Raw genomic sequence first — 19,463 nt, 5'->3', positions numbered from 1 at the left:
TTTGTATTCTAAGAACAAACAGAGCTTAAGCTGCTCTACATCTCTTCCCAATGATGCATTTAGAAACAGGTGGACAACCTTTGAGAACACACAGAGTTTCACTTTCTTTTGAAGCCCTTCTGGCTTCATGTCACAGTTTCAGCAATGGCATGCACGCCTGTTATTCAGTTCACACTTTTGTTGATGACTCACTACTGTGAAGCAGAGATTCAGTCTCCAGTTGCATACTGTATATATGTCGCCATTGTTTGTCTTTAAGATTCTTGATGTATATTCTCTGTAGCTTTCTTTGTCTTCTTTCCAAACCTGCCAACCCAAAAGATGAACATGGATTCTAGATGTATCTTCATGGTTGTACTCTACTTATAGACACATTTTTAATACCTTTCTAATATTATACAAAAGGCAGTACACACTCCACCTGATGAATGTGATTTTAAACTGAATATTGCTGCAGAGTAAGTTTGGTCGATTCATTCCATTTGTCTTCTAAAGTGTAACTTTGGTAAATCTTTGAGTTTTGTATTGATTAAATAATAAAAAAAGAGAGAGCAATTGAAATTCATGAGAACGTTTCACAGCAGGACAGAAATGGAATACATTCACAGGAGAACAAATGGACCACACTTTGCAGATTGATCAAGTCTCATCCGTAGTGACTAAATTGCTGGAACAATTTACCTGATGGAGGCTCCATGGCTATGTGAATTTTAAAACTGTCTTTTATTGAAAATCCCTAAATGCGAAGATGTTTTAAATAATTCTCTCCAACAATGAATTTTGAACAGTTACTCAAACTTTTAAATCACCTTCTTTTCCTTTAGAAATTGCCTGAGTGGAGCCCGGCGGCCGTGTTGCTGCTCGCAGCTGTAATCCTTTTCTATTAAGTAGGGAGGTGGGAAAGTTTGAATGGTTCTAATCAACCTGTCATCCATTTCACACTTGCTAGGTGAAATGAATGTTCATTGGAGGAAATCACATCAGTAGGGAAATAAAGAGAAATTGAAATCAGAATAGCTGATGACAACTAATGACCACAGAGGGTTTGACCACGGCCAATTTGAACAGATGGGTGCAAGGACACATTGGCCAAGGTACTGTGGCCATTCTAATCTATTGGAAATTAATGGATTTCCAACATCCATGCATGTTAGTGTGTGCCTCTCAGCGTGTTCAAGCCTCATTGTAATGATATATATTGAAATAGAGAGAATAAGAAAAGAAAAAGAAAAGAAAAAAACACCTAAAGCAGTTTTTTTCCTTCTGTTCCAAGATGCTCACCACATTTAGAGAGTTAGAGGTTTGAAAGTAAGCCTTTGCCAGTTTACCGCAAACCCACCAACAAAACACGGGGGAATCCCAGCGCCTCAAAAACATGATGATATTGTGCCAAGAAAAACATTGAGAGCTTAAGCCAAAAAAGAAATTATCCAATTTGTCAAGGCTTTTTGATTTATTGCTGCTGCTTCTTGCCAACAATGTGTTTTGATATTTATACCGTAATGCTTTTGTAATTTAAGCACCATTATCCTGAAGCAAACATATGGAACACTTCTGAAGGTATGGACTGCTTACATAAATCATTGATGTCAAGATAAAAAAAAAAAAGACTGAAATAAGTATACTTCACTAAACAAGTCCGGCATCCCATAGCTTTGATCCATTACCATGATCCATTGTGTTTAAGATAAAAAAGTGAGAGGGTTAAAGGTAGACTCTCTCTCTCTCTCTCTCTCTCGCTCGCTCGCTCACTCTGTATTTAGTCTGCCTCTGTCTTCTGTTTCTTTCTCACTTTCTTTCTTTTTGATTTTTGCACCATTCTTGTATCCAGTCTAATTATTTTACCCACCGGCCTTATTCTCATTTGACAATTGAAAAAAAAAAAATCTATCACTGATATCCTTTGTTTTTCTATCTACGTCATCTCTATGGTGATAAGACTTTTTCCTCAATATTTCATGTTTACAACAATAACATGCAACAAAAACACCAGCTTGAGATTCAAACATTTTCAATTTGATAGCAAGCATCTGAAACACTAACCTACATTTCAGTTAATGATTGGAAAGTTACTTCAGTTCTGCTGTTTTATGTCCCTGCACTCAACACATTAAAATATACTGTAAACAACCCAAAATGGGAAAATCAATACAAGTTCCAAAAGGTGTTCAATTACTAAGTGACCTTTCAAGTGGCAAACAGCTGCATGCATCTGTCACCACATTCTTCATGTTGCTCTTAAATTTGTCTAAAAGTAGACTTTCATGTAGAAGTAGAAGTTCATGTACAGATGTTAGTTCAACTAAAATCATACTGAGACATATTTTTCAAAGTCAGACTATCACACATAGATAATCCAGTTAGGAATGGTTGTTACTTTTGCATGTTTACGCCTCAATTGGATCCAAACTGGACGAAGAACATGCTCCACCATTCTTGCGCCGGGCTTTGACCTTGAAGTACAACAGCATGAATGCGTAGCATAGCACAAGTTGTGTTGATGCTGCCTCGGGGTATCACCATGAGTTAGACGGAGCTTGCTGGCATGCATCGCATTTGTACCAAAAGTAAATAGTACTTTTCAGTTTGCTGAATCGCTTACTCTACGAGAATATTATAGAATAGAATTCCAGTATGAGTGCAAATCCTTAAACCGATGACGAGAGTAATCAAGATACTTGTTCTTTCTACTGCTGGCTGGAAAACCTGATTTCTTGGCATTGCCTATTTCAGACAGAAGAACAGATAAACACTAACTTTATCCTTCTTGTGGAGCTATAAGTTGTTCACCAGGCAGCTCCTTCTTTGACTAAAATTGTTGGCTCAATGTCTGCTCAGGCATTTTTTCAAACAATTGAAGTCTTAAAGCTCCTTTTGATGAAACTTTTGGGTTGTGTCGGTTTTGCACACTCACATCAGGAAGTAGTACTGTATGTTTGTTTACTGCTTGTACCTACACCAGTGTTTCCCCTAACATAATATTAGATTTATTTTTGGGCTTTTTGTACCTTTATTGTAGAGATAGGATAGTGGATAGAGTTGGAAATCAGGGAAAGAAGTCATTTAAGTATACCTTTCTGATAGAACAGGACAGCTGTCATTAAAAGTAACACATGAACACCAAAATTCCTTCAAGTGTTTATGTCGGCGTCCATCTGCCATCCCCCCCCCCCAAAAAAAAAAAAAGGAAAAGAAAAGCTGTAAACCTAGGGGAAACACTGTACACTGCAAGCTACCGGACACCAGCACAAGCTAATCACCTGCCTGTCCAACAGAAAGCAGGCTAACTTTGCAGGTAAAAGACTGTTGTTTTGGTACGAGCTTTATCAACATGGCGTTTCACCTTTCCTCTGCAGACATAGTCACCACCGCACATTTATGGAGACCCATAAGTGATGATTGAGTGGCATTTTTGTACTAGTCTGTTTTATCTTTTAGAAAAAAAGCTGCTGACTCTCTCTTTAAAGAAATGCTACAAGTAATATTTCTGAATGCTGTGCTGTACAACCGACAAGGACAATGGTATAACAGTACACCTTTTAAAATAAACACATGCACTTATCTAGCCTGGGTGATATTTTCTGCACGGAGCAGATAGTAAATCTGGATTGTGGGTGTTAGCGGCACCTGCTCCTGCATGAGTAAAACTCTTGCAGCACCTTCTCTGCTCCAGCTGCAGAATCTACACTGCTAATTCTTCTACGTAAAGGCCTACAAGAGGTGATAAATTACATTTATTGTTTTCCATAGTGTTATTTCCACACCTGCACCCATCCCCCCCACCCACCCACCCACCTTGCACAGGTGCTCCAAATGTGCTGAACACGCCTGAAGCTGCTTTTGTACAACTCAGTATCACAGCTGAACACAGTAAAGCTTGTCTTTTTTTTTTTTTTTTTTTGCTTGTTTTCTCTTTTATTGAAGAGTTGGAACCAGTTTACTCAAATGAGACATGTACTGTATTCAAGTCCGCTTCTGCAGGCACAGATGGGAAGTCAAATGCAGATACAGCACATACTGCACCTTACCTAGCATATACAACGAACCAAGGGAAGTACAGATGGGAGAAGGTGGTTCATATCCACCTACTATCCAAGGCATTACCATGCTGTTTGATAACTAGATACATGTTTTTAAGAGTGCATCCAAAGGCTGAGGGCAAACTCTCCTCACAGCACCTGGATGGTCTGCTCATCATTTCCATTGCTGTGCTTTTCTGTGTACCAGCAACACCCACAGTGACATGTTGTGGTTCTGGCCAGCTCTCTCTCTTTTCTCTCTCTCTCTCTCTCTCTCTGCCCACATGCAGCAAAGAGGCTCTTCACTCTCCCAGCTCTGATGCCGGAAATGGAATACTCCTGTATTATTTCATCCAGCAAAAAGAGCAAAGAAAAGAAAGAAATACAAGCACCAGGATGTCACTCGTTTACTCGCAGCTGCCCTCTTAAAAAATGTAGCCGAGCTAGAATTTATCGCATTTGGACGCCCAGACAGCTGTCAGCCGAATGACATGTTTTACATCCGCCACAATTTGAGCATTTTCATCAACCTAAAATAGCTCATAAAGCCTGTGTTTTTATAGGCAGTTTCATTTCTGCCGTATTCTTTTTTCTTACGGTTTATGTGATATTGCATCAGAGTGAGTGCCATGGGATTCCTATTAGGAGGAAGAGAGAGACAAAGGGAAGGGGGGGGGTGAAGGATACAGTACAGGGAAGAGGAATGGAGAGGATAGTGGAGGGAGAAAGAGGCCGAGAGAGAGGAGAAGATTTGTGAGGAGGAGGCAGGGCCGGGGGCCAGCGGAGTCAGAGATAAGAGGCAGCGAGAGTGATTGAAATAGGATTAGTGGAGACAGGCTCTGCATCCCGGCCACAGCATCACAGTGTTAAACCTGCGCTTCACAGGGACCGCCTCTGTCACATCAAAGCCTCAGCAAGCCTGCCTGGCAGAGAGGCGAAGGAGCCGCCAGCAGGGTCAACCTCAGCCACACACACACACACACACACACACACACACACACACACACACACACACACACACACACACACACACACACACACACACACACACACACACACACACACACACACACAAACACAAACACTCACAAATACCCCATGCATGAACATGCAGATCACATTCTCCATCTATCCTCAATATGTCTCCATTATGGAGACAAAGCTGGCTCCTTCCTCCTCACCTTTTCATCTCGCTGCAGTGTCTTTGTGGTGTGTGTTTGGAGTGCGGAGAGGATGCATTGATGAGCCATCTTTAACATTTAATGAGGGGAGCAGTGATGAGTTGGCATTGGGAAGCTACTGTCTCCTGCTTCCCCAGAGTCCAAACTAAGTTTTAATGAGAACTTTCCCCTAATATGTGCCAACAGCACTGAGCTTTTTAACTGCTTCCCAAACTGATAGCACACAAAATATTCCACTTAAGAACTGAAGCTCCAATGACACCTGTGTGCAAATAAACAGAGAGGTAAGCATACAGGAGTAAACATACCAGTTAGCTCAGTGACTTGAAAAGGCTTCCTTTAAAAATCAATACTGTGAACTGAGCTTCAAAATGTCTTGATTGCAATTTTCATTGTAAAATTTTGGGAGTTTAATTTTCTACACTTTTCTATTTTCTAGTCATTATTTTCATCAATTATAGATTATATAAATTCAAATTACAGCCTTGGGATACATTGTGCGATTTAAGGCTGATTTTGGCTCCATTTTTGAGTCACATGACTGATTGTGAAAGTGGACCAAATTTCAGCCCAATCACTGATCACTTCCCGATCTGCTGCTCTCAACCAGACTTTCACATTTCTGGCATCTTTGTAATTATGAGCGTCGGTTGCCCGCACTCGCATACTGAGAGCTGAGACACGAGCCGATTCCCCGACTTCAGTCCTGTTTTTTTCCTGCGCAAACTGTCAAGACAGCATCTAAAATCACCATGGCAACAGCATGCATTCCTGTTTGATGTGTCTTCTCTTTCCTATCAAGAAACATATGAATGAGAGAAACGTAGGCAGGAAATAGCCGAGGACCTCCAGCTGTCAGGAAATGTGTGTAAGCCCACTGTTTAGCTAGTTAGCTTGTGCTCATTAGCGATGTTGAGTGTTTGTGAGAGGGTTTTCAACATTGTTTGTATTTTAGCCATGTATATGAGTACAACAAGCTCTGACCTCAACTCCCATTCGTGGTATTTCTCAAAGGAAACTTCATCGATGCTTCACTCTTACAGTGTGAGATGACGTTCCAGCCTGACTGTCATACGATCGTTTCCGGCCTAAGTTACCGCTCTAGTTTGTTCCTGAAACAAACGGGCCAACAGCAACCCAGCTCAGCATGTTCTCATATCTAACCCCCACTCTTCTGCTCTGTGCTCTTCCTCATGTGTACTTATGTTGAGAGTGTCTCAGCGTGATCAAATATTGCACTTCAGTCACATTCTGTTGCAGCAGATTATGGATCCCTTTAGCTAAAAATGCCAATTTATCAGCAGAACAGAGACACTCCACCGATTGGTAAACGCTGTCTGTCTGCATGTTTATATCTGTGTGTCAGTGTGTGTGTACTCGTGTATTATCTGTATTCTTGTGTGTGTGTGTGTGTGTGTGTGTGTGTGTGAGCTGGTAGTTTTCCTCTCGAAGCTCATCAGTTCATATCCACCACCCACCCCACCGCAGCATGCAGTAAATAGAGTCTCCGCCACTCGTTGAGAAATGGCACAATTATCCCCCGCTGGTGAAATATGGGCCGGGATGCACCACTGCTTCTTCCCTACACAGTGTGTGTGTGTGTGTGTGTGTGTGTGTGTGTGTGTGTGTGTGTGTGTGTGTGTGTGTGTGTGTGTGTGTGTGTGTGTGTGTGTGTGTGTGTGTGTGTGTGTGTGTGTGTGTGTGTGTGTGTGTGTGTGTGTGTGTGTGTGTGCGCACGTGTGTACCAAACACACAGAGCATAGCTGTCTTTTGTCTGCTCGCTCATTGTGATGTGCGCTCAACACACAGGGAATTGTTCTCACTTTAGTTTTTATACACAGACATGAATACATCACAAGAGTTACTCTGAAAGCAAGGTTGTGGCCGCACACACACACACACACACACACACACACACACACACACACACACACACACACACACACACACACACACACACACTCATGCATACAAACATATGCAGGGTAAACTTGCGGACTGGCACATGCACATTCTGTCCTCGCAGTGCTTTTTACCCAGCATGCAGCATGCTGCAGTTTGAGCTGAGACCAGCAGATAGAATAACTGAATGTCAGTCAGTCAGTGAGGTCAGTCTATCGATATCAAAAACATTCACAACAACCTACTGTGCATTCAATACTCTGGGTTGTGGAGCTAAATAACCTTTCTTTATGGTGGAGTCTTTGAGTTGTGTTTTACAGAGCTGGTCATTACAATGCTTAAAGTTATATTAATAAACAAGCAAAAACTAAAATCCCTGTTAACACACACAGATCAATTGTGCTCTTTTTATATACAACACAGCCTCAAGCCTTCATCAGGAAAAATATTATACATCCAGGCAGTACTGTTATCATATATTCATTCATGCAAGAAATAGCCTGAGGAAAGAACGCACCAATCACACATTTGTAGCTCCTCTTAAGGAAGGTTAAATGAAGGTCAATGAAGCTTCTGTAGTTACAAACAAAGAACTCTTCCACTTATAATATATCACAGCAGGTATACAAAATGACCTATACAGATGATTCAACAAAACAAAATCAAATGATTCTTTTAACACAGAGAGAAATACAAAAACCAAATAGTACTAATAGAGAGTCCAGACCTAAGTTTTAATAAGTTAATAATGATGTTGATTCATTTCTATTCATGAGCTGATATGTATTGGAAGAGAGCTTGTCTCATTGGATTGGATACACTTTTTATTTGACACCTTTTAAATATATTGAATTCATGTATTTTGACTTGTGTTTGGCTGCTCATTGTTTTAAGGAGACTGCTGCTGCTGCCTGTCTTTCTTTCTTTGACTATAGTCCTCTCTTGGAAAAGATTTCAAATCTCAATGAGTTTTCTCCTGCTTTTATAAACGTTTAATAAACGGGGAATTGCAAAAGGAGTCAGAGTCATAAAGTGTTCTTTTCTGAAACCAAAAAATTATGCAGTAGAATAAATGGCTTTTGTTATTGAATCATCACTGTGGTGAGAGACCGGGCGTTTAATCCATGCTGTTCAAGAAGAATGACTCACAAGTTAAAATAATGTTCTGCTGTACATGAGTACACTAACTCCCTCAAATGTCAAAGGGATTCACATTCATTTGAAGTCAGCCATAAACATAATGTTATTAACCTCAACCGATTTCTCTTTCCAGTGTATTTTGACATTTAGGCTACTTTGCAAATTGCTTGTTTTTAACTTAATGGCAGTGAGAATGGAAAGTACAACATCAACGCCAACCATGAGATGACTTATCTTAGTATATCGCCCCCAAGCCTTCAAAAGGTTATGTAGGTCGTTCTGAGTTAAAACATTTTGTTTTTGTCTTTGCAGGTATGGGAAAATAGTGTCAACCAAGGCCATACTGGATAAAAACACCAACCAGTGCAAAGGTGAGTCGTTCTTTTTCTGTCTCATGTACCCAGTCTGCCTACATTTAGACATCAGCCTGGAAACCCTGCCTCGTAAATAAGTGATTTAGGGATTCGCTGGCCTAATACCGCTGGAAGGTTCTGGGTAAACAACCTGTTCTTGGCTGGTTCTGCCCTGCTTCAGAGGAAGTCAGAGGAAGCAGGCACACAGCCACCATCTCAGCCCCTCCCTGTCTGCTCTTCACTTTGCTATTTTTTCCCCATATGGAAAAAAAAAAAAGTGTGTTTCAGTGAGAGGTCCATTTGTGTCTAAATGATGCACACATGCAGCGATGACATTAGTGGCTCATTTGAATTTCCTACACACATTTCCAGGCTTGAGCATACATGCATAGCAGCCCAATTAGCGGGCTAACAAGCTAGTAAGGATTAGATCAACTGGAATTGTTTTTTACTGTCACCTTCTTGGAGTCTGTTTTCACTTCACCTGCTTGACATGGCTGTAAATGCATTTCACATGCTTTTCTGTTCGTTCACATTGCAATCAGTTCATAATGATAGAGACAATCTTCAGAGAATGAAGAATGAACGAGGGGGAGAGAGAGAGAGAGAGAGAGAGGGAGAACAGTGCGAAGAGGGATGAGGAGAAAAAAAAAAAAAAAGATTAGCGTGTGCTACTTGCCCCGAGGTGTCTGGCAGGACTGTTTAAGAGCTATTGAAGTTCCATCAATACTTTTAATTGCTTTTTGTGGTTTCCCGGGCTCTGAAGTGTGGCCTTTCAAGGTGAAGCTGCCTTCTTAACCCTGCTCCACACCTCCACTCCACCTCAGTTTATCCTTCTAGGCATGCTCTGGGTCAAAATGTTCAGGAAAGAAAGCCTTGCCTTAGAAAAGGGGGCTGATTAGCTTGACAGGGCCCTTTTTTTCCCTGAGTCCTGCAGGTTATTAAAGACAAGACTGGAGGCATGTTAGTAAGAGAGGATGTATCTGCAGGTCACAGGACACAGCAGAGGCTGGATTAAATAGGAGACAAACAGAGTGGTGGGAGTTAAGGCAGATTCACACCAGCAGAAGAAGAGAAAAAAAGAACCTCTCTGAGTTTCTGTGAGGAAAATAAAGAGTGTGCTCTTTTACAGGTTATTTCTCTGTGTGTCCAGCTGACCTGAGTTATGCACGGCACACACAAAAACTAGCTCAGCCAAGCACCGAGTTATGTGGGAGACAATGTTTCCCATAAGTCATCCTCCTGGAATGCTGCGCTGCGGTGATGCCAAGAAGCAAATATAAGCAGACGTAGTTTATAAGTGGAAAAGATGGTCCTGCTCTGCACCCAGGCAGAGAGAGAGAGAGAGAGAGAGAGAGAGAGAGAGGGGGGGAAGTGGACACAGAGGAAGAAAACGTGTGAAGAGAAGTGCTGAGTAACCTTGAAGTGAAAATAATAATATAAATAATATGTCTTTACAGTTTGAAAGTCAAGTTTAGGAGAATTGAACGTCCACAAAAACTGTGTTCCAGCTGCTAAAACGGCACATATCTCCCATGAATATCTCACCATCTCCTGAAAGGTGAGCAGGACTCTCAGCATAAAGCAGGAAAGTTTTCTCGCATTGAAATCCTGATGTGCCGCGGTGCGTGTGCGCTCCTTGTAACAAAGTGGAATCGGCACATCACCCTGATCCAGTCACGCATTGTTTCCAGTCATCTGACCCCCCTGACCCTGACACTTGTTTAAATGTCAGAGCGGCAGCTTATCACCACGCGCCACCATCACACGGCGAGCAAGCTGCCCCTCTCCTCCCGCTCCACCCCCCCCCCCCCCGTGTTATTTGTGTTTAGTTCAGCCCAGCGAGCACACTGACAAAAAAATGTGAGAAAAATGGGATAGAGACGAGGTCAGGAGCAGTCATCTCTGAGAGAGAGATAGTATGAGTGAAAACAAAAAGGGCAACATCTCTCACTCTGACTGCCTTTTCTTTTAGTCTAGTTTGACTTTATATATCAGGTGTTGGAAAAAAAAAACTAATACATCATCATGAAGGAAATTGCTGTTGCAAAAATATATACATATTTTTCAATTAAAAAAAATATTTCAGCTAATTTGGCTAACTTCACCACTACTTCATGGCTCCTCATGGTGTTGCTTATTAAATATATTTTGTAATGCAAACAGAACTTAATTGGTCAAAGAAGAAGTTGATTGAAGTTGATTAGAAGAAGAAGAAGAAGAAGAAGACAGCGAGATAATGTCAGCGGTGAAACGAAGGATGAAGTGAGATAAGGGGTGGAACTATTCCCATCACGCAGTGAATAAACACATTAATCCTGCTCTTTAGCTTTTTGTATTCTCAACTTAATACGATTTGACAATGAATCAATATTATTGTCCCGCAATATATCACTATCGAGAGTTGATCGTTATCTTGGACCATTGTTGCGTGTTGCGTGTCATGTTGTATCATTTCCCTGCGATTCCCATCCCTGTTTTAGGTTATGACATCTCTTCTTCCACTTTTGTTTTTTTAACTATGGTCTTATTCTGTGTTGTCGAAATGTATCCTGTAATAAGAGGAGCATAACTGATGAGCACAATATGATTATATTTCTAATTTTTGAAGAATAAATACAAGTAGACAAAAAAAAACGAGAGGGTAAAGATGTTTGCATTTTAAAACACTTCTAAAAGTTTTTTTACATATTACACCCTATATTACCACTTTAAGACTGTGCTCATTCTGCTAGTGCATGTAGCAACACAGCTCTTATGTATGCTGTCATAAAGATTGCATTAATTTAGATGTAAGCTCCCCTTTTCCACAATGCAATGTAATCATTAATCATCAATGATCATTTGGCAGGGTGTTTCATTTGTCAATCATTTACTTTCAAGTTCATATTCCTAGAGGCTCCTCTCTTCAGTTAACTGGGGGGGGGGTTTGCCTCTGCAGCAACTTTTCAAAGTTATCAAATCCTGTCTTATTGTATTATAATCTGCTGTGCAGTTTTTTGGCATATGATAAGCTTTCAATTCCAGAGCTAATGAATAGAAAGTAGAAACTGTAAGTCTGTGATGTGTCACATTGTAGTCAGATAATATTGAAAATGAAATGAAACTGAGACATTGCAGAAAGGAACCATCCAAAGAATATTTACAGTATATAGTTATACCCAGATTGATTTTTACAGAGCACATACTTGAGCTTTTTTGGGGTTTCTATCTATTAGTTGCTTATTGAAAGATAGATGATAGAAGATGGAAAGCTGATGCTGTTTGAGATGGAATGGTTGCGCGTAGGAGTGGGGGGCTGTCTGTTGTGGAAGAAAGGCAGAAAAACAGTGATGATGCTTCCTGTATTACAGGTCAGGTGTTACGGAGACGGGTTTTTTACTGTGCATATACAAACATAAACCAGCACAGGTGTGGAGCCCACGCAGAATCACAAAAGCGCATTGTTCTCCGAGATACCATCCGTCTATATGTTGAAGAGTCTGCCGTCCATAGACAAGTCTGTGCAGGCGCTATAGAGCCCCCTGTTTGAAGTAGAACATCACAACAACTACACACTAAGACCATGTAATACACCTCTCCCACGCACTCAAACACAAAGGGTACGCACACACAAAGACTAATCGAACCCCCGCACGCACTCGCCATCCATCTGCCCGAGGTGCGTGCGGCTCTTGCAGCAGTGGCCGTCCAACAGATCTATCAATCCTCTCTCTAACATCCCAGCATGTGTGCCTGCCTGCCTGCCTGTTTCTGGCTGCTCCCCTGCACCACACAGGCCTTTCAATGAGCCTCTCTATCTTCCCAGCACTGACTCACTCCCTCTCCCTACCTTACTCTATGACACACACACACACACACACACACACACACACACACACACACACACACACACACACACACACACACACACACACACACACACACACAAGCCGGGGTCACAACAGAAGCACATCAACTGTGCATGCTGATAAATACACACACACACACACACACACACACACACACACACACACACACACACACACACATGTTTTGGATGTAGCCCGGCTCAGAGGAAACTGGGAACGGGAAGTTGTGAAAGGGCTTTAGGGCTGTCAAGCGCTGTGGGTAAGAGGAGGCATTCAGCTCTTCATCTCTCTCGCTCTCATGCTCCTCCGCACTCTAACACTCCTTCCCTCTTTGTGTTTTTTTTTTTTCCTCCCTCGCGCTCGTACTCTATATCTATACATCTGTCTGTGCACTTTCACATTTACTGTAGAAATACAGCAGAGATTTGGGGGTTTGCATCACAGATGGAGCGGGGGTATTGAGGATGGCAGACGGGGACAGAGAAAAGGAAAACCCTAAAACCGCTCATTTGCCATCCCCTGCCCACAAGGGCCTCTTAAAAGGAGGCGGCGGCGGCGGCGTTTGAAATAAAGCAGGGCTGACCGAATGGAGACATTTTATTTTCCCTGCCAGAGCCTGCAGGCAGAGGAAATGACCTCAGCCCCTTTAAAGGACCTCCGCTTCCTCCTCCGCCGCTGGGAGATAAGGCTGCGCCTGAGATTCACCGGACTGACTGGCGCTGTGCCGCGACGGACCACCGCACTGAATTGTGGGAGATTGATGAGATGAGGAGATAGTCTCCTGTGGCCTGTGTGTTCAGTTTGTTGTTGTTCATTTCTTTGCCCTGGAAGTTGCCATCCATTTTTGCATGAGAACGCTAAAAACTCACAAGGGCATTACATGAAGTCACATCTTGAAAGAATTACTGTCGCCTTTAGTCTATTACGTGGGTGACTCGATGTGAAACATGCTTACTTCTTGTTTTGTCCCCAAAGATTAAATCATGTTTAAAGTTACAAAGATTAAAGCATCTTATTAGCTCATTGCCAGTTTGAAAAAACACAAAGTTATCATTTTTGTTTTTGCAAAATATCTGGGTATTCCGGGCTTCCACTTGTGCACGCTCCACCCTCCTGCTGTTGAATACTAAATCAATTTTAACAGCATACTGTATGCAGCCTCCATGCAATGCAGTTTAAAAGCCTGTCTCTTGCTTGACCATTACAATCTGAAGCATCCCTTTCCCCTACCACAGGATCAGCCTAATGGAGAAATATAGGCAATGTTACATTCTATAAAAGCAGATTTACTGCTGCATCAGAGCCTGAGTGGAGTATTGCATGACTCGGAGCATAAGGGCTATTGATAAATGAAGTGAAGCTCTCCAAAAAGGCCTGTTTCTCATTGTCATGTGCATGTGTGTCTGTGTATTTGGGGGTATGGAAGGAGGAGGATGGGGGGGGGTGTGACAAAGGCAGAGAGTGCTTTTTGCATTGGATATTGGTTTCTCATTAGTGGGCTGAGATATAAACATTTGTCTATGTTGTACATAGTGCCGGCGCAATTAAGGATTCTCTCTGCCGCCCCCTCTGCCCTTTGAAAGTGAATTATGTGCAGATGAGAATCTCGACTGAAGAGCGGCCAACAGCGGACCTTTTCCAAATGCCTCTGTTACCTCAAAGCCGTTCCAGAAAGAAGAGAGATTGGCCGAAGGAGAGAGAGAGAGAGAGAGAGAGAGAGAGGGAGAGGGAGAGAGAGAGAGAGGGTGGGTTATTTCCTGCTTGCATTGCGTATTAATGACTCTAATTAGCAATAGCTGAGGGATAATCACATTGATTCCGACAGTTCAGCAAGCCTTTGTTAGAACCCCAAATTGCATACTCACACAAAAATCCCTCTTCTTGCCCTCGACCCCCTCCCATGCGTGCCCTCCAGTTGGCTGTTCATAGAAGAAGCGTCTGATTGGCCAAGTTTGTCATAAATAGAAGCAGCCAGGCCATCAGAGCTGCATTCCTCGAGCTCTGACCTTTTGTACTCCTTCACTTCCTGTTCTGTTTTTGCATGCAGTTTGGTCATGGACTCCGTGTGTGTGTGTGTGTGTGTGTGTGTGTGTGTGTGTGTGTGTGTGTGTGTGTGTGTGTGTGTGTGTGTGTGTGTGTGTGTGTGTGTGTGTGTGTGTGTGTGTGTGTGTGTGTGTGTGTGTGTGTGTGTGTGTGTGTGTGTGTGTGTGTGTGTGTGTGTGTGTGTGTGTGTGTGTGTGTGTATAATCATTGTGTGGAGGTCGTACTGAGGTTAGGAGCCACGGAATCAAGGATCAAAATAAAGGGAGGTTTCCCTGCAGTGTTTTTGCACACTGATCCATAGCAAATTTGGGGAATTTGCTCATTTTTTCGTGTTATTCTTCACTTCCTGTTTATGGGATCCAAAGAGTGTAAAATATGAAATAGATTTCAACATAGAGCAGTCTCTCTGTCGCAGATTTCTTTTTGTGTCATTACTGTGGCTTTCTTCTCAACTCTGTGGCTTAGTCCATTTCACAACACCTCCCAGAGTTTGCTGGCTTGTCCTGTTTGTTGACTAATGCCTCTGAGGGCACTGGTGGAAGGTGAGGGGGCGGACCCAGAGTCATCTCTTATCCTGGACCTAACCCGAGGATGGCAGGGGGGACCACAGAGCGAGATATAGCCTTGCAGTGACCTGCCAAGGCCCTGGCCCTCTCGCACACCGTTTGACTAATGATCATCCCCTTGATTAGTTAAAGAAGGCATAAATCATAACTGCAATGAAAAAGAAGTGGAAGAAGGCTAGCCGGGGGCGACGAGGCCGTTCCTGTTGAATGGCTAACAGAAATGGGCTTTGTAGTTGTTCAGCGAAGAGGACACTTTGTCTCCGTCCATATTTTAGCTTTTAGTTTCTCTCTACCTGGAAATTTTCATGTTCTGAGGATGCTTGATCTCCATCGATCGCACCTTGTTCAAATATTTAACCAATCGTTTCATCTCGCTGGCGATGCTGTCGGGCGGAATACCTGACGTGATTACATTGCATATTACAAACTGCAGCTCAAACGGGGAAAACATGTTTGCACACAAGACGGCACCCAGCATGAATACCAAAGTACGTAATCTCCAGGTATTATTAGAAGGGCAGGTATTTTAAGATTCTCTATAGGGGCAAGCGGAGTAGAAGTGTGAACGAGGGACTTGCACCTGCTCGTTGTGTAGAGATGTGCTTATACAGCTTTTGGCATTTTCACATTAACAGGAAACCATAATGAGCAGCTATTCAAGGTTGTTTGACATTCTAACCTGAGTGTGAGAGAGTGTGAAACTGCTGCCGCACTTGTACTACCATGAATATACCATATGTTAACATGTGTGCCTGTATGTGCACGCTGGCATTTACAAGGCTACCTTTGCCTAAGTGCTTCGGTGTACAAGTGTGTATGTGTGTCTGTGTGTACTTTGAGATACTGGTGTTGGTAGCCACTCAGTTGTTTTACCACAGGTCTCATTTTAACAACCTCTTGACAAGTAATTAACACCCTTCCGGACTCAACCATTTCTGGAGTGCTCTTCACATGTTGCAGCAAACACATCAGGCTTGTGCTATTAAGCAAGCAAGCTGATGGAGACACCAGCGAGCTGAGTGATACCATTTACATTTCTAAATTCTAAGACATTTTCACTGCCAGCAATGAGTAGATCTTCTTTAAATGTCTTAATACCTTATTTGAATCACTGTTCAGGTCTGTAAAGATAATCCCGTATCTCTAAAGAACTCTAATGTAAGATAGAAGCTACTTCCTCCAAAACCTGTCTACATATTTCTTTATACAGTTTTTTAAGCACCACAGTTTGGACTGCAACATAATTCAAGCACTCTCTTCTAAAAGACATAGATATTTCAAATAGTCTCTCGACCGTCATGCTGAATTTAGAGCGGAAAATGTAGTGGAAAGCCATATGGTGCAGCATTAGAGCTAATGAGTGTGAATACATATGAATTCATTAAGAGAGGAAAAGGAAGAAAAATTATGAGGGATAAAATGAACAAGAAAGAAATGCTGAGATAGAGGGGGAAGCCATATGTTAAAATACTTTAATATTGAGCTGTTTAAATGGTAATATGACATATATTTGTACATATATGGTACATTTTACAGTGCATTTGCAGCCACAAAGTAGTTTCTCTGTAAAGAAGGAACAGGGGAAATCTGTTGCTAGCGTCAGGGTTTGCATGAATGCAGAACAGTTCCAAATTGTTTTTTGCAGCTATATGCATCTATTCAGTTGCTGCAGTGCTGTTGTGCAGAACTCATCTATAACACTTGCACAGATATTGGATGAGGAATTTGTTTTTTCAGCCTCCTGTTCAGTTTGTCTTCTGCACAATGAGCTGCCAGTGGCCCCATTGGCCCTGAGCCCTGGCACGTTGCCCTCTGCAGATCCCGACTGCAGCTCTCTGACAAGGACACTCCTCCACCTGCGAGAGAAGATGACAAGAAATACAATACGGCCAATAGGCTGGCTGCTTCAGCCCGAGACGAATGCCTTAGCTATAAATCCATGTTGCAGGGTTGATAAGTTAATTGCCTGTACTGCTATCTTTTTTCTTGTGTCTCATATGGAAGAACCTTCTGTGAGAGTTATTTGGCATCAGATAGGTACTGTCTTCAAGCATATGACAGGCAGGATGGGGACATAGGATGAGAAAATGAGGGACCTTTCTTTTGAAAAGTACCAAGAGCTGCAGTCTGTGCATGCATGAAAGATTTTGCATGAGTTTGTGGTTGCACATTTTGCTAATTTTACCTCATCTTTGAGCAGAAACATTATGTGGGAATGTGGTGTTTGCAGAAGGAAGCATGCTTGTTGATTTTTATAGGATCCAAGATGAGACAGGGATGTAGTATATTTGGAGAAGTGTTGCTGTATGACTTGTCACTTCTCTCTGGCGGTAACGCTCTGACAACATGGATGTGGTCAGAAGTCTGTTGCCTAAAGCTAACAGTTTAATTCCACAACATTAAAATGAAAATGAATTGCAGATGTTTCTCTGTGGGATCCTTCTATTGAATGGCCGATTTGTGTTCCTCCCCTGTTTACTCACTAATGCACACATGCAAACGAGAAAGCTGGAGGTCACACGCAAGCATTTTGTACCCATCCATGCAACAAACACACAAGCACAGAAACATGCAATCACGCACACTCATCCCCCCCACATGGTTTTGCAGAGGGTTACCACAGAATTTATCATCCGTCAGCTGCTGGTTGGTGCAGGATAAATGGAGGAGGACGGAGGAATGCAGTTCCAGCGAGGATGCTCTCCTCTGGGTTTGGAGACGGACCAAGGCGGTCTCAACTTGGCCACAGTTATAGTCATGGATGCCATGTCGCTATTTAAAACCCCATGTTCTCCCCTCAGTGTTTGCACAGCTCACCACAGCCTCCCTAAACCACCACCTACCCTCCCTACAGGGCACAGAGGGGCTTGTTGAGTACCAAAATTGGACCAAGACATATTTAAATGCACAAGTTATAAAGTGTTTCAGAAGATTCTTTTCATTCTCTGAACTATTCTTAAAGGACATGTCTCAAGAGATGTGTAATTTCTCAAAGGCAGATTAGTAGTCTCCTTGAAACTATCAATAATTTATGTGCTCTATTAATCTGAATTTCCAATGAAGTTAAAAGCTAATTAAAAGAAGAAATAAATATACTCATGACACCATCCAATACCTAAGTGACTGCTGCAAATTTTTGTGTTGCAAATCAACCGTCCAACAACATTATGGTTTACAGGGATTTAAAAAAAAAAAATCAAAGTTGTCTAGTGCTGACGACAATACTTTATTGTCCTCCAGGGGGAAATTTGTTCTCACCGCTTTGCACAGTTGGTACACATGAAGAAAACATTTAACAGCAGGTAGAATACACATCACAAACAAGGGGCCAGTCAGCGTGGAAGCATGTTTAGGGCCTCAATCGCTGAGGGGACGAAGCTCTTTTTGAAACGTGCCCTCTTCCAGGTCAGGGTTCTGTATCTCCGACCCGAGGGTAGAAAAAGAAAGAGTGGATTGAGTGGGTGAGAGGGGTCCTGGGCTCTGTGAGTCAGGGCTCTGTAGTTGAGTTGTGAGATGTTTTGGGTAGGTAGGCCTATATGATTTTCAAAGTAATATTTGTGATACGGGGGTGAGTTTATTTTTGTTCGTAACAGTGAGCATATTGAAGAAACAGGGTGAGCAGTAGAGGAGGATGGGTTGGATGATGCTTTTATACAAACGAAATAGGAGGAGAGACCGACAGGGCTCTCAGTTTTTGTATGGCCGAAAGTCTTCGCTGGCAGCGATTACGAGTATCGGTGGTGTGTTGATCATAGCTGAGTTTTTTGTCCAGGGTGAGTCCAAGATATTTGAAGGAGTTGACCATTTCAACAGTTTCATTGTTAAGTGCAACTATGGCTGTGTCGTCCGAGTATCTGAAGTGTGTGGTGACTGTTGCGGGGCTGGTGCAGTCGTTGGTATAAAGTGGAAGCGACTAAGTACACATCCCTGGGGGGCTCCAGTGTTGGTGTGATGGTGGAAGATATTGCAGAGCCAACAAAAAAGCTGACAAAATTATTGATTGATAGGCAGAATAAAAAAATAATCAAATTAATAGTCATTCACAGAGACAAATATTGATTCAATTAAATTAAGTTTCACCTTTGCTCATTGGATTTTATGTTTTTTTCTATTAATTTAGTGCAGAACTCACCAAATCAACCATCAAATATGTGTCTTTTTTCTTGATAAATGACACAGCTGTTCCATTCTAAAATTATTCAGCTATTTTTCATCACTACATGGTAATTCTGCAGTTCTTTCCCATAAGATAGAATTCCTAATAGTGGTATTTCTACACACACACACACACACACACACACACACACACACACACACACACACACACACACACACACGTGTATACTTGTTAATCTGCTAATGGTACACAGAGCTAGGTCAACAAGATGCACACAATGCAGGATGGAAC

At 42.2% G+C, this 19,463-nt stretch overlaps 1 protein-coding gene across 6 annotated transcripts in view; it reads left to right on the top strand.

Moving 5' to 3' along the window:
* Positions 1-19,463, top strand: part of rbms3 (RNA binding motif, single stranded interacting protein) — a 285,229-nt gene that overhangs the window by 126,305 nt on the left and 139,461 nt on the right. For all 6 annotated transcript variants that reach the window (XM_061058800.1, XM_061058799.1, XM_061058803.1 and 3 more), the window contains one exon: positions 8,555-8,613. In XM_061058800.1, coding sequence (XP_060914783.1) covers positions 8,555-8,613 — 59 coding nt within the window. The remainder of the gene's footprint in view (positions 1-8,554; positions 8,614-19,463) is intronic.

Source organism: Labrus mixtus, chromosome 16 (genome assembly GCF_963584025.1).
Source record: "Labrus mixtus chromosome 16, fLabMix1.1, whole genome shotgun sequence".
Classification (NCBI taxonomy): Eukaryota; Metazoa; Chordata; class Actinopteri; order Labriformes; family Labridae; genus Labrus; species Labrus mixtus.
This window is presented reverse-complemented; position numbering and strand designations above follow the sequence as displayed.